The sequence below is a fragment of the Drosophila montana genome, unplaced genomic scaffold, assembly GCF_035044405.1.
Source record: "Drosophila montana isolate Dmon_TW-CO22-7 unplaced genomic scaffold, ASM3504440v1 contig_3833_1, whole genome shotgun sequence".
Lineage (NCBI taxonomy): Eukaryota > Metazoa > Arthropoda > Insecta > Diptera > Drosophilidae > Drosophila > Drosophila montana.
Window position 1 is genome coordinate 2,038,744 of NW_026998704.1, and position 12,672 is coordinate 2,051,415.

A 12,672-nucleotide genomic window follows, 5' to 3' on the forward strand; every position below is an offset into this window, starting at 1 on the left:
CTCATGTTCAAAGGGTTAAGGGTTACAAACATCAGATTTCAACAACAACACAACATGATGCTATGTAAGCGGCTCCTAATTGCTTTAACAAGTAGCTAACAAGTGCACAGCTAAACGGGATGAGCAGGAGATGGGGGTGCAGAGGGGTGGCTGGCGGGTGCAGTGACCTGTGCTGCTCGCTTAATGCAATATAGACAGGGGCGGGCAGATATGTATCACTCACTAATTAGTGAGGCAGGCCAGGGCGTGGCCAATACCAACACACACAGACCACCCAAACGTGGTGAATGCCAAGTGTTTGAATAATTTAATTTATTGGCATAAAGGAAATTTGAATGCAGCGCGTGCATTTTGTTTTAAGTTAACAAAGCTAACGCAAAATTGCCAGCCAGATGAAATATATTTCTCAAAAAATAAAGCTCAAGAAAATGCGAGAGGAATTATTTATATACATAGGAACATGCGCCTTATACTCTAACAGTTGGCAAGTTAATGAAGCTAAGCCTTAAGTATGCTTCACAAATATTTACAATGCAGAATTGCTATTCGTCTTCCTAGAACCGAAACCTGAATCGAATCTTATTATTTTTAAAAATGGTTTGATACAAGATAAAGATGTACAATTATTTAATTTAAATAATATATGAACCTAGGTTCATAAATGTAAAAAACAAGGTTCACGAATCGAACCCAAAGGTAGGTTCAAATTTAGAATGAGTTAAGGTTAAACTGTGAACAAATCTGTAAGACATCCAATCAATGTTAGTTATAGTCCGAATGAAGAACTGCCTGTAAATAACTTACAAATTTATATAAAGAGTTTATTTTTAAAGTTCACATATTCCTCTTGCCACGCTTCCTATTTATTATTATTAAATCTTCGTATTGCAGCTCGCGTAAGTTTTGTATTTCTTAATAAATGTGTAGACAAGGGCATTTTATCTTCGCTATTCCCTGGTTGGCTTTTCACTCCTGTTGCTGTAGCCAATGTCTGTTGCTTACAAATGACTTTTGGCCACTGAGCGGCTGGCGGCTGGTGGCTGCCTGCCTATGCATTGGACTATGTAATTTTTCAGTGGAAAACACAGTGAACATGCAATTTATGTTGTTTACTTAAGATTATTCATAAACCGGGCCCGCTTCACAGGACTTGCCTCATGCCGCCAAGCACGAATCCTGCTGATTGCCAGCACTCGTGGCTGACCCCCGCAGTGCTCCTTAGGCTGGCCGTTGTCAATGCAATACGAATGCGCTGCGCCTGCAGTTTTCTAAATAAATTTTCTGCTGAATTTGCTTTAAAATGGCAGCAACAGCAGGAGCAATGGCAAAGCTCAAATTGCTGACCAGATCCGACTCCTTTGAAACGTTGGCCAGTGGACCACAGTGGGCGTGGCAACATGCCTCACTACATGTAATTTTACGCGCAACTTAACTTGTTAACTGGTGTTGGGTAGTGGGAGGGGGCGAGGGTGCGAGGATGTGAGTGCGCACCCACATACATACCTGCCGCACTGTGTACAAATGTTTGAGCTACACGGCGTATGCGTAATATGCAGCTTTACTGCTTTGATTTGGAATTAAAGCTTAAATCAGCAACAAGCACGGATTGTGGCATTGTGCACTTGAATTTGATGGTTGTCTGTGTGCGTGTGTGTGTATGAGTGTATGTGTGTATCTGTCTGTGATACGAGCATGAGTTATATAAGCAAATGTTAAGCATACGCCCCGTCGTTCATGGGGTTGAGAGATTGCTGTTTGCTGCTGGCTATTAAGATGGAATTACATCATTAGCATAATGTTAAAGAGCACAATCAGTGTGAGGGGAGCTTATTCAAATGATAAATAAATACAAGTGCACTGAAAAGGGACTCAAAATGCGCTTAATATGTATTTATATTGTTGAACTAAATCATTTTGTATGGCAGATATTATTGCTCTTTATTGATGGTCGTCCGTGAGCTCAGGCTGGGCTAACGACTGCAAACAATGAGCCGTGATATATCAATGGCCAAAGCTTCCTTAATGTGCTTTTAATTGGATTTTAATATTGCATTTACATTAAACGGCTTAATTGGCAGCTACAAAGCAAATATATGCATACGTATTTATGCAAATTAATTCTAGAAATTCACAAGTAGCTTAAGCATAAAGTAGTAAAGCCTTCAAAGCTGAAGTTCTTTGTTAAAATCACTCATAATTGATACGCGCATATATTATGCACACTTAATAAATACACAAATAAATACTTTTTAATTATGTTGAAAGTCTGAAAGTCTTAATTTTAATTAAAATTGGACTCGTATAATTTGTCAAATTGGTTAATTAAGGAAACAAGAGCTGTTCTTGATCATGGCAAGCAAATTTACCGTTTTAAGTAATTCAATGTTACCTAATATGAACTAGTTAATAATAATAAATCTTTTTTATGGGGTCTTACGAAGTTAAATTATAAAATTTGTGTGGTATTTACATTATTCTTTGTTTAAATAAATTAATACTTTATCTGGAATCTAAGCAGCCAGATTAATTGTTTTAATATGTCACCTTTAGATTAAACTAATCTTCAACTTTCTAACAATTCCCAGAAATATGCTTGGTGTAATAGTTATTCATAAGTTGATCAGCGGCAAAGTCGACTTCTCTGATTTACGTGCTCTAACTAGAATAATTCATAACTAAGTAAATACCTTCGGCTCTTAAATGTTGCTCAACTAATTAAGACATAAAGTATGCTGTAAAAAATATGTTTTCTATAGCTTATACAGCTCCCTCTTTCGAAAATGTAATTAAAAGTAATACTATATCGAATTAGTTCCATTTAATAAGGAGAGTTTCCAGACTAAAGCTCTTCTGTCTATTTGTGTAAGATGTGCTACTAAAAGCACGCTGCATACTCACTTGACTATTTAAATGGTTGAAGCACTTTGCCAACTGTACCCCAGCTACAAAGCCCCGACCGTCAATTCCCATCACAAGCAACCAAGAACGACGAGCCCATTGTTCAATTAATTGCTGCACAATGCCATTATACAACGCCGCCATGTCTCTTGCTAATATACATCGCCCCCTGGCCGTTTGTCGCCCTTTCAGTCCATTTCTTACTGACCCTTTTCTCGTCCTTTTTTCACTTCAGATACGACTACGAGACGCTGCTCCAGAATTCAACGTTTTGTTTGGTGCCGCGCGGACGTCGCTTGGGCTCCTTCAGGTAAAAAACAATTTTCATTTTACAGCTCATGCCCATTTCATTTTCCCTCATACAATCATACATATATATATAGATATATATATATCTTGTGCTTTTTTATCCTGATTGTTTTTTATTCATTTTTGTAGATTTCTCGAAGCATTGCAGGCGGGCTGCATCCCGGTGCTTTTGTCCAATGCCTGGGTATTGCCATTTGAATCGAAAATCGATTGGAAACAGGCCGCCATTTGGGCCGATGAACGGCTCCTGCTGCAGGTGAGTTGTCCAAAAGCGTTAAATATATATATATATAGATATATGTGTATACTTTCGTATAGATTGGCACATAAGTTTTTTGTGCGCTGTCATAAAATATGAAAACGCGTTGCGAGTTTTTCAAATGTGACCTGTTTTGTCTGTCTGAAAGTTTTGTTATTTTTTCGACTAACCCACATCCGCAATGGGTATCCTGTGCGCTGTCCTGCCCAGCTCTGTCCCCGTCCTGTGTTATCTGTTCCTGCCAGCGGTACCCTATGGTGAGCTGCTGTCAGCTGAACATCGTCATTTATTGACGATTTAATGTCCATGAAAGCTGCACAAAAACTGTTGCATAATAATATTTTTCATCAGTTTCTGCTGGGAAAACTCCCGCTGGTTCTTCTCAGGCAATATTGATGTTCACAAATTGTTATGTTTCTATTTTTTTTAAATTTTACAAACGAAACAAACGTTTTTTAATGGACTTCACTACATTTTGATCCAAGTTGCATAAACTGTGTTTTTATGGAACAACTTAATTTCCTTCAGAAGACCTTTGCTTATTAGATTTGTATTTATATGTCTAAGTTTTTTTCATCGAGCTATTTTCTAAATAGATTCAGCGCTGGTTCCAGTCTGAACATTCTTTTGATTATAGAAGTAGGGTTGCATATATATGAAATTAAGTATATGTATTTCTGTCAAATTCGAAGTCTTACCTTTGCAGGTACCTGTGAATACCCCAATAGTTACGACGTATAACTAACGCTAAGCAAAAGACAGCTTCATTTAAAATAATTGGCAACTAGGAAACAACAAAAAGCATTTTCCCTATTCTTCTCTCGACTCATTTTCGCTATCTTATAAGGAATGCACATATGCATTTTTTCTATTACTCACGAAAAATGTACAAACTTACAATTCCTTGCCATTTATTTAAAAGAGAAACATGTTTCTTAAAGTGCATAACAATTATAGAAAAGTTACAAAATTGTCAAAGGAGCAATGGGAATAATAATTGGTGCTTGTGACAGTTCGATCCTGGGCATTGGTCACAAAAATTGCCTGCCATTTGCAAGCGATGGACGAAAAATGGATCGCAGCATGGAGCAGCATGTCCTGCTAGTGCGCCATGTCCTTGCCAGATAGATGCTCACCTGGCTACAAAAACATAAAACACTTTATGTCCGTCCGCCCGTCGTCCACCTGGCTGCCTTTCTGCCTGTCTGTGTGTGCTTTTGTGCGCTGCCCTCGCTCTTTGGCATTTGTTTGCACGCACTGTCCTTCTGCTGCAGTTTCTACTGCTCCAGCTATAGCTCAATCTCCAGCTACTGCTACTGCTGCTGCTGCTGTTCCTCGCTCCTGTTCGTCCTGATTCGCGACAAAGTCTTGTCGCATTGTTTGCCAATTGCATTGTCTCCCCAACCCGCTCCTTACGACTCAGCGACGACCGTCCTTCGACTTTATCGTTGGCATGTTTGCTTTTGTAGTTTATTGGCAGGAAATGCAATTAATTAAGTTAACTTGAGCAGGAAACTTGAGCACTAGAAGCACTCGTGCTGCGCTCTTTAAATTGTTTCAATTTGCTGCTGCTGCTGCTGCTGCCGCATTTATTGAATTCTACTTGTGTGTGCCCTGCCTTTCATAATCATGATGTATATCCTGCGGGCCAATTCCCTAACTAATTACCAGCACACGGCCTGCCACACGGCTGCTGCATCAGCTGACAGCCGAGTTGTTTTTGGGCCGTTGTAATTAATGCATTGTGCCTGGGATTTGCTGCTGCTGCAGCAGTCGTTAAGCTGATATTTCACATACGCACAGTTGGCAGGTAAATGTATTACATCCATCTCTTTCTCTCATTGCAGGTGCCCGACATCGTTCGCTCCATTTCAGCGGAACACATCTTTGCCCTGCGCCAACAGACTCAGGTCCTGTGGGAGCGCTACTTTGGCTCCATAGAGAAAATCGTCTTCACAACATTCGAGGTGAGTTTCCAGACTTTCTTTTATTTTTGCATCTTGTGTACTGCTTATTCCATAAGCTGACACGCCCACACACGCACAACCTAGATTTTTTCCTACACTTTACGCCAAGAGGACAACAAAAACAAAACAAAAAAAAAAACAGACAACAGAAAAACCATCCGCAAACTCTTTTACAAAATATAACCCGCACATGTTGGATTGTTCGGAAGTGTACTCTGTGCAATACTTAAGTGGGTAGCCCAAGTTTGTCGCGAATATTGCGTAACTTTTTGTTAACGTCAGCTGCACAATTCTCTAAGTATGTGAAGTTTTCGTACCTAAATGACAGCACTTTTGTCCTATTCAAGTATGTCGAAGAGCACACGTTTATCGTGAATAAAATTTGCCGCTCATACGGTTCATGGCTCGAACCAGCTCATAACGGTTCGTAGCGGTTCGTGAACCTGTTTTTTTTTACATCTATAATCTGAGGTCTTGCCTTAAGCCTAGGTTTGTCGTATATTTATAAATTATATTAATGAAACAATTGAATTTTATATTCATTATTCCCCATTTTTTGGAAAACGTGCAAGTCATATTTTCCTATTTTCATGATCGATAATTGATTTTAGTAAACTCTTTAGTATAAATACTTATATTAGGCAGGCCAGCTTGGGATCAATGTTATTTTCTTGTATACAAATATAATTATCAACTAAATACGAGGTATAAACACGAAAATTAAGCTGATTTTCTCTCAAAGCATTAACCAGTTGAAAAATTCTATTAAATACAGCTAGGTAATTCCAATGTTTGAAGCGTAAAATATGGTTCGTTTCTGCGTTTTTTTGGTAACTAGTTTAGTTTACGGTTTGGTTTACTTGACCAGCAATGAAATTACGTCTGTGCTTTCATCCTCTTGTGACATCCTGTGTAAACAGTATGTCTATAATTTGCAAATACCTGTTAGAGTTGAAAACAATAAACAGCATGTTAATTGGACAACATGTCAATTCGTTTTTCGCTATCTCATTGTCTAGTCAACGAACTTATGGTAGCTCTGCATCACCACATTGACAAGTTAACAGGTGGGAGTTCAAAGTAGCCAAAGTCATGTTTTGCCAGGAATATTTTTGTTTTTCACAAGCATTTTACCATATGTGCAACACAGGGTGGCAACGCTGCCACTCACTGTTCCTGCCAAATCTGGAAAAGGCGACCTTTCAACAAAATGAATTTTGAAATCTTGTTAAAGTATCAGTCAATTATGACAGAAGCATGAAAACAATTGGTTTTTATACCCTTGCAGAGGGTATTATAATTTTGTCGTGAAATGTGTAACGCATAGAAGGAGACATCTCAGACCCATAAAGTATATATATTCTTGATCAGTATCAACAGCCGAGTTGATATAGCCATGTCCGTCTGTCCGTCTGTCCGTCTGTCTGTTTCTATGCGAACTAGTCTCTCAGTTTTAAAGCTATCTTTATGAAACTTTGCAGAATTCCCTCTTTCTGTTGCACGCAGCTCATATGTCAAAACCAGCTGGATCGGACCACTATATCATATAGCTGCCATAGGAACGATCGGTCGAAAAGTAGGTTCTTGTATGAAAAACATTTTTGTTTATAAAGTTATCTTGACTAAACTTGTATTTATTAGTTTTACTACGCTCCCCATATATATGCAAAATCCTATTAAGATCGGGCAACTATATCATATAGCTGCCATAGGAACGATCGGTCGAAAATTAAGTTTTTGTATGGAACATTTTTATGTTTTTCAAGATATCTTGACCAAACTCGGTATTTATTAGTTTTACTAGGCTCCCCATATATATGCAAAATCCTATTAAGATCGGACCACTATATCATATAGCTGCCATAGGAAAGATCGGTCGAAAATTAAGTTTTTGTATCGAAAATTTTTATGTGTTTCAAGATATCTTAACCAAACTCGGTATTTATTAGTTTCACTACGGTCCCCATATATATGCAAAATTCTATTAAGATCGGACAACTATATCATATAGCTGCCATAGGAACGATCAGTCGAAAATTATGCTGTTGTATGGAATTTTTTTGTTTTTCAAGATATCTTGACCAAACTCGGCATTTATTAGTTTTACTATGCTCCCTCCACTTATGCAAAATCTTATTCACATCGGGCAACTATATCAACTATATAGCTGCCATAGGAACGATCGGTCGAAAATTAAGTTGTTGTATGGAAACCTGTTTTGTTTTTCAAGATATCTTAACCATACTCCGCATTAACTATTTTCCCTGTGCTTCTTAGATACGGGCAAAGCACTATGAGCATTTTGAAAAGGTTGGGTCTGCAAGGGTATTAAATCTTCGGTGTGCCGAAGATAGCACTTCTTTCTCGTTACTTTATAAGTTTTGCGTTACAATTTTAAAAATTATATTGGGTTTAATAAATATTGTTAATATTTACCCAATATATTTGGAGAATTGAAAGTTTTAGAAACAAATTTTCATTCGATTTCTGATATTAATACTACGGAGCTCCCTTAAAATTTTAAGAGAATTTATAAAGCTGACTTTGCACAAAACTGCAGGAGACAACTTTGGTCGCATGTTTATCGTTGTGTGTGTGTGTGTGTATCTGCGCCGGGGCAAAACAAATGTATCTGTTAGCTATTTTCTAAGTAGCAGCAGTTCTCTGCTATTGAATTTGAATGTGGCACGTTAGGCAAAGCGATGGCTACACCCGATGCGCGACGTCGACAAAGCAGGAATTTAGAGGGCTTTGGGTGGATATAACGGCGCTGCAGGCAACAGGAAAACCAAACAGACGATGACGGTGACGATCAGACTGAGGATACAGACGACGACAACGACGACGACGAAGCGTTTGCGTATAAATAATACATACGCATTTTACACACAGGCACACACATATACACACACACACACAAGCTGTTTATATACAATGAAATGGCAAGCAGCAAACGCGACATGCGACGACGTTGATGATGAAGCCGAGAAGCAAACGAAACCCAACCAAACCACCGACACTGGAGACCACTTTTCAACACTCAAATTGACATACACACACACACACACACTCACCACCACTAGCAACATTTACAGCCAATGCATGTGTATAGAGCATTCAATTCTGTGTAATCATCATGCCCGGAACACAAAAACTGAAACTCTAGCTACAGAGAGATGAAGAGGGGCAGAGAGAGGGGCAGAGAGAGGAGAGCGAGACGATGCTGGGCAAATGTACGTAGGTCGCGATGTGGCGAATCTTTTTGCGTTGACAGACACATTAACAGACGACGACATGGTTGGATGTGGTTGTTGGTTGCCAACGTTACCCAAAACTTCTGCTGTTCGTTGCAATGGATGATGCAAGTGTGCGTTTTGTAGCTTCTGTGGTTTCCACTGCTACATTCCTTCTATTCTCTGCCCCGTCTCTCCCTCTCCCTCTCCCTCTCTCTCTCTCCCTCTCTCTCTCTCTCCCTCTCTCTGTCTCTGTTTAGCAATAATCAATTTACAGTTACACGTGTGTGCATGTGTTAAGCAAATGAAAAGCAAATATTTGCCATGCAACGTGACCATCTTGTAGTTGGGTAGCCGCAACAACGATGGGATAATTCCCAAAAACTGGCCAAAACACGCACCACATACGACAAAGCGTTTTGTTAATATCCCAGCCACATACAAGCAGCCGATCCTGCTGCCAGCCAGGGCAGGTCTCTAATTGGTCGCTGATAGCACGCACTTGCAGGTGGTCGGAACCCTGATTTATGGCCAACTAATTTTCACTCCATTATTCTTATTGCTTAGCCTTTTATCAACTCAGCGTTAATTGGCTTCTGCTGAAGTGCTTTGATTGGGGCTTAAATTGCAAACAGCGCCTGAAATATGGCTAAAATTTGGCATGAAAGCCAAATAATGTCGTTTTGACTTGGGCTATTTAATTTGGTAAACAAAATATTTTCTACTAAGTTTTCCTACAAATATTTACAAACAAAAGCATACATCTCCACAGCAGCTGTATGGAAAAAAAACAACAAAGCCAGCCTCAAAAATATTTATACCATGCAAAGGTCGAACAATAAATAAACAAAAATGATTTTGCAGGTTTTTACGGTCACCAGTTTAAAAGAAAAGCAAATATAATACATTTATTGAAGCCTTTATTTATAAAATATTCAATTTCACGCAATAAAGGTATTTAAAGGATTTAGAATTCATAGAATTTAATTTTTGGTGAACTTAACTCAAAGCAGGCTTATTTAAGTAAAACAACACTTAACTAGAACTTCAAAATTATTGTAACAGATTAAAGCAGGCTACCAAATTTATTTAGATATATCTTAATACAATCTTTAAAGGAGCTGATAAGTGTCTGCATTTCAAAGATAAATTTGTCTCAGAGGGCGCAAATTAAATCCATATAGTTTGCTAGACAATATGAAGAACTTTCAGATATTTTTCGGATTTGCCAGGTTAATACTCATGTCCTACAAATATTTAATCCGTGGGATGGACTTACGAAATTCGCTGAAATGCGTATTGTTTACAATTTTATTATGCAGACTTGTTTGCATTCAATTGAATAAAAGCGAAAAGCAAAGGAATTTTCTGACATCTGTTATTTCGAAGAACATCGTTTGCTTGTAAATTTTCTGAAGTGTACTCAATTTATCACAATTCATATTCGTTTTGCTTGGCTATTTTAACACATTTCTTTGATATCTTAATAAGTTTATCTCTCAGTTAAAATTGCAGTCATTTATAGTATTTCATTATAAGCCAATTTCTATACAACATATTAAATTTTCAACTAAAGTAAAATATTCATTAGATAAATATACAAATTCTGAAAAATAGTGTGAATGTCAGCCGAAATTACATTACATAAAATTAATAAGCTTTTTGTGCATTCCGTTTTCTCTCTTCTTTAAGTTTGGTATGGATATTATGTCCAATGCAACTGCAGCAGCAGCACCTACAGCAGCTAATGCAACTCGCCTGGAAGCAGGCAACACTTTTTGTTTGCGCTCCAACAGACCCCCCCTCCCTTGCACCTTTGATTTATGCGTCGCGATTAAAAAATGAATTGTGGCATTTTCGACAAGCGAAATGGTCACGCCCCGCCCATCATTTTGTTGTTGCATGTGGGCTGTGTGTCTGCGTGGCACGTGCGGCACGTAATGCTCGGCCCTCCTTTGCATATGGCAAAAAGTGCAGCCTGTGTCAGCTTATGGTCAGCTTCGCTTACACCCACGTTGCCTTTGTGGCTTTAATATGAAAAAAGTTTTGCGCATATTTGTTGAAAAATAGTTGACGTGTGCTGCCTGCTGCCTGCTGCCTGCTTTCTGCTGTCTGATGCCTGTGGCTTGGCTGCCTGCCCGGAGTAAACTACGGGCGAGAGTCACGTCGGAGGCCAGCATCGCACATCGAACCCCTCGGCGGCGTCACCCAAATGAACATAAACTCAATTTATGCATAGGGCCGGGCTGTACGGGCTAAAATTATAGTCGGATGCCTGGCAATTTGTTTTATTAATAAAACGCATATCAAAGTGCAAAATCCACTCCGCAACTTTGCGCCCCTCGAGGCGTGTCCTTTTCGACGCGCTGCTCGCAACTCGCATCTCGCATCGTTTTCCTGCCTGCCGCATTTGACAGGCAAATCACGTCGACAGGCAGCAGACAGGCGGCCCCGCCTAATAACCTTTTAGTCTAATAGCTTAACCCAAAACACACACACAGTCTGGGGGATTAGAATAGAGAGTGTGACCGGCTTCGGATTCCACGCAAAATCCTTCACGCTCAAGACTCATTCATGCAGCAAATTGATTTAGGCATAAACGAGCTGCGATCCCAAAAATATGAGAGTGGCAAATAATTTTTGCCGCCCGAATTTGATATTTTTTTTTTAGCCCTTTCCCAATCGGAATTCGAATCCATATCCAAATCCAAGTGTTCAACTCTTTTGTGGGCGTTGAACCGCAGCTGGCGGCCTCTTTGGTGTCTGTTTGGGATTGCGACCATCTCTGTCTCTCTCCCTAACCCCCTCTCTTCCTCTCTTATTTGAGTCAACAAACTAACAACAACAAGTGCAAAAACAACAAGAGCTGATGCTGTTCGCTATGCAAACAACAACAACAATAAACGGAATGGAAATATGGTCGGAAAGGGTCGCAGAACGCCTGGGTCGCTTTAAGTGGGTGCCCAACATCTGGACGAAAAACAAATTAAGCAGTTATTTGGGGTTTTAGCCGCACACACACAGGCACAAATTTATGGGGCTACACACCCTTTGCACGGTTAGCCTTGTCATTTGGTTTTTGGAAATGAAGGCGTCCTTCAATAAAGGCCCACTGATAATAGCGAATGAGTTAGCGTATTTTATATGAGTTTTCTTCAAGTCATAAAACTAGCGATAATTAAGTTATTTTCTTAATTGTTTTTGAAATATGTGTGTTTTAACATGCTTTAAGTAAAATTGCCCACTTAGCTACTCGAAACTTTAACAAAGTTTATTTACTAACTAGATTGAAAACCATTTCGTGACACTATTGGAAGTATCGATATCGAATGGCTATGTTCGATAGTTTTTTAGTCTGTCCTGTGAATAAATTATTTCGATTTAAATAGAAAATATGACTAAAAAGATTTAAATATATTTTATTTTAAATTATTTTATACAAAGAGAAAACTAGTTTCACTAATAATACATGAAACTATCGATAGTATCGATTAACAAGTTGAACACCGAAATAATCGAGTGAAACCATAAAGAAAGTCTTGCAGCCATTAAAACATGCTTAAAATAAAGTTTTCGGCTTGGCTATTCGAAACTTAAACAAAGTTTATGAGCAAGTTGTGTTGAAAACTAAATAGATTGAACACCATTTCATGACTCTACTGGAAATATCGTATCGAAAGGCCTTGCTCGATAGTTATTTAGCCTGTCCTGTGAATAAGTTATTTCGATTTAAATAGAAAATATGACTAAAAAGATTTAAATATATTTTATTTTACATTATTTTACACAAAGAGTTTCACTAATAATACATGGAACTATCGATAGTATCGATTAACAAGATGACCATCGAAATAATCGAGTGAAACCATATTCGATGGTCTTGCAGCCATTAAAACATGCTTAAAATAAAGTTTTCGGCTTGGCTATTCGAAACTTAAACAAAGTTTATGAGCAAGTTGTGTTGAAAACTAAATAGATTGAACTCCATTTCATGACTCTACTGGAA

The 12,672-nt window shown here is 38.6% G+C and overlaps 1 protein-coding gene across 1 annotated transcript in view; it reads left to right on the forward strand.

Annotated features, from left to right (window-relative positions):
• Nucleotides 1-12,672, forward strand: part of ttv (exostosin glycosyltransferase 1 ttv) — a 79,894-nt gene that overhangs the window by 45,902 nt on the left and 21,320 nt on the right. Inside the window, exons 3-5 of the mRNA XM_064695773.1 lie at nt 3,134-3,208; nt 3,337-3,463; nt 5,314-5,433. Of these exons, the coding sequence (XP_064551843.1) occupies nt 3,134-3,208; nt 3,337-3,463; nt 5,314-5,433 (322 nt within the window). The remainder of the gene's footprint in view (nt 1-3,133; nt 3,209-3,336; nt 3,464-5,313; nt 5,434-12,672) is intronic.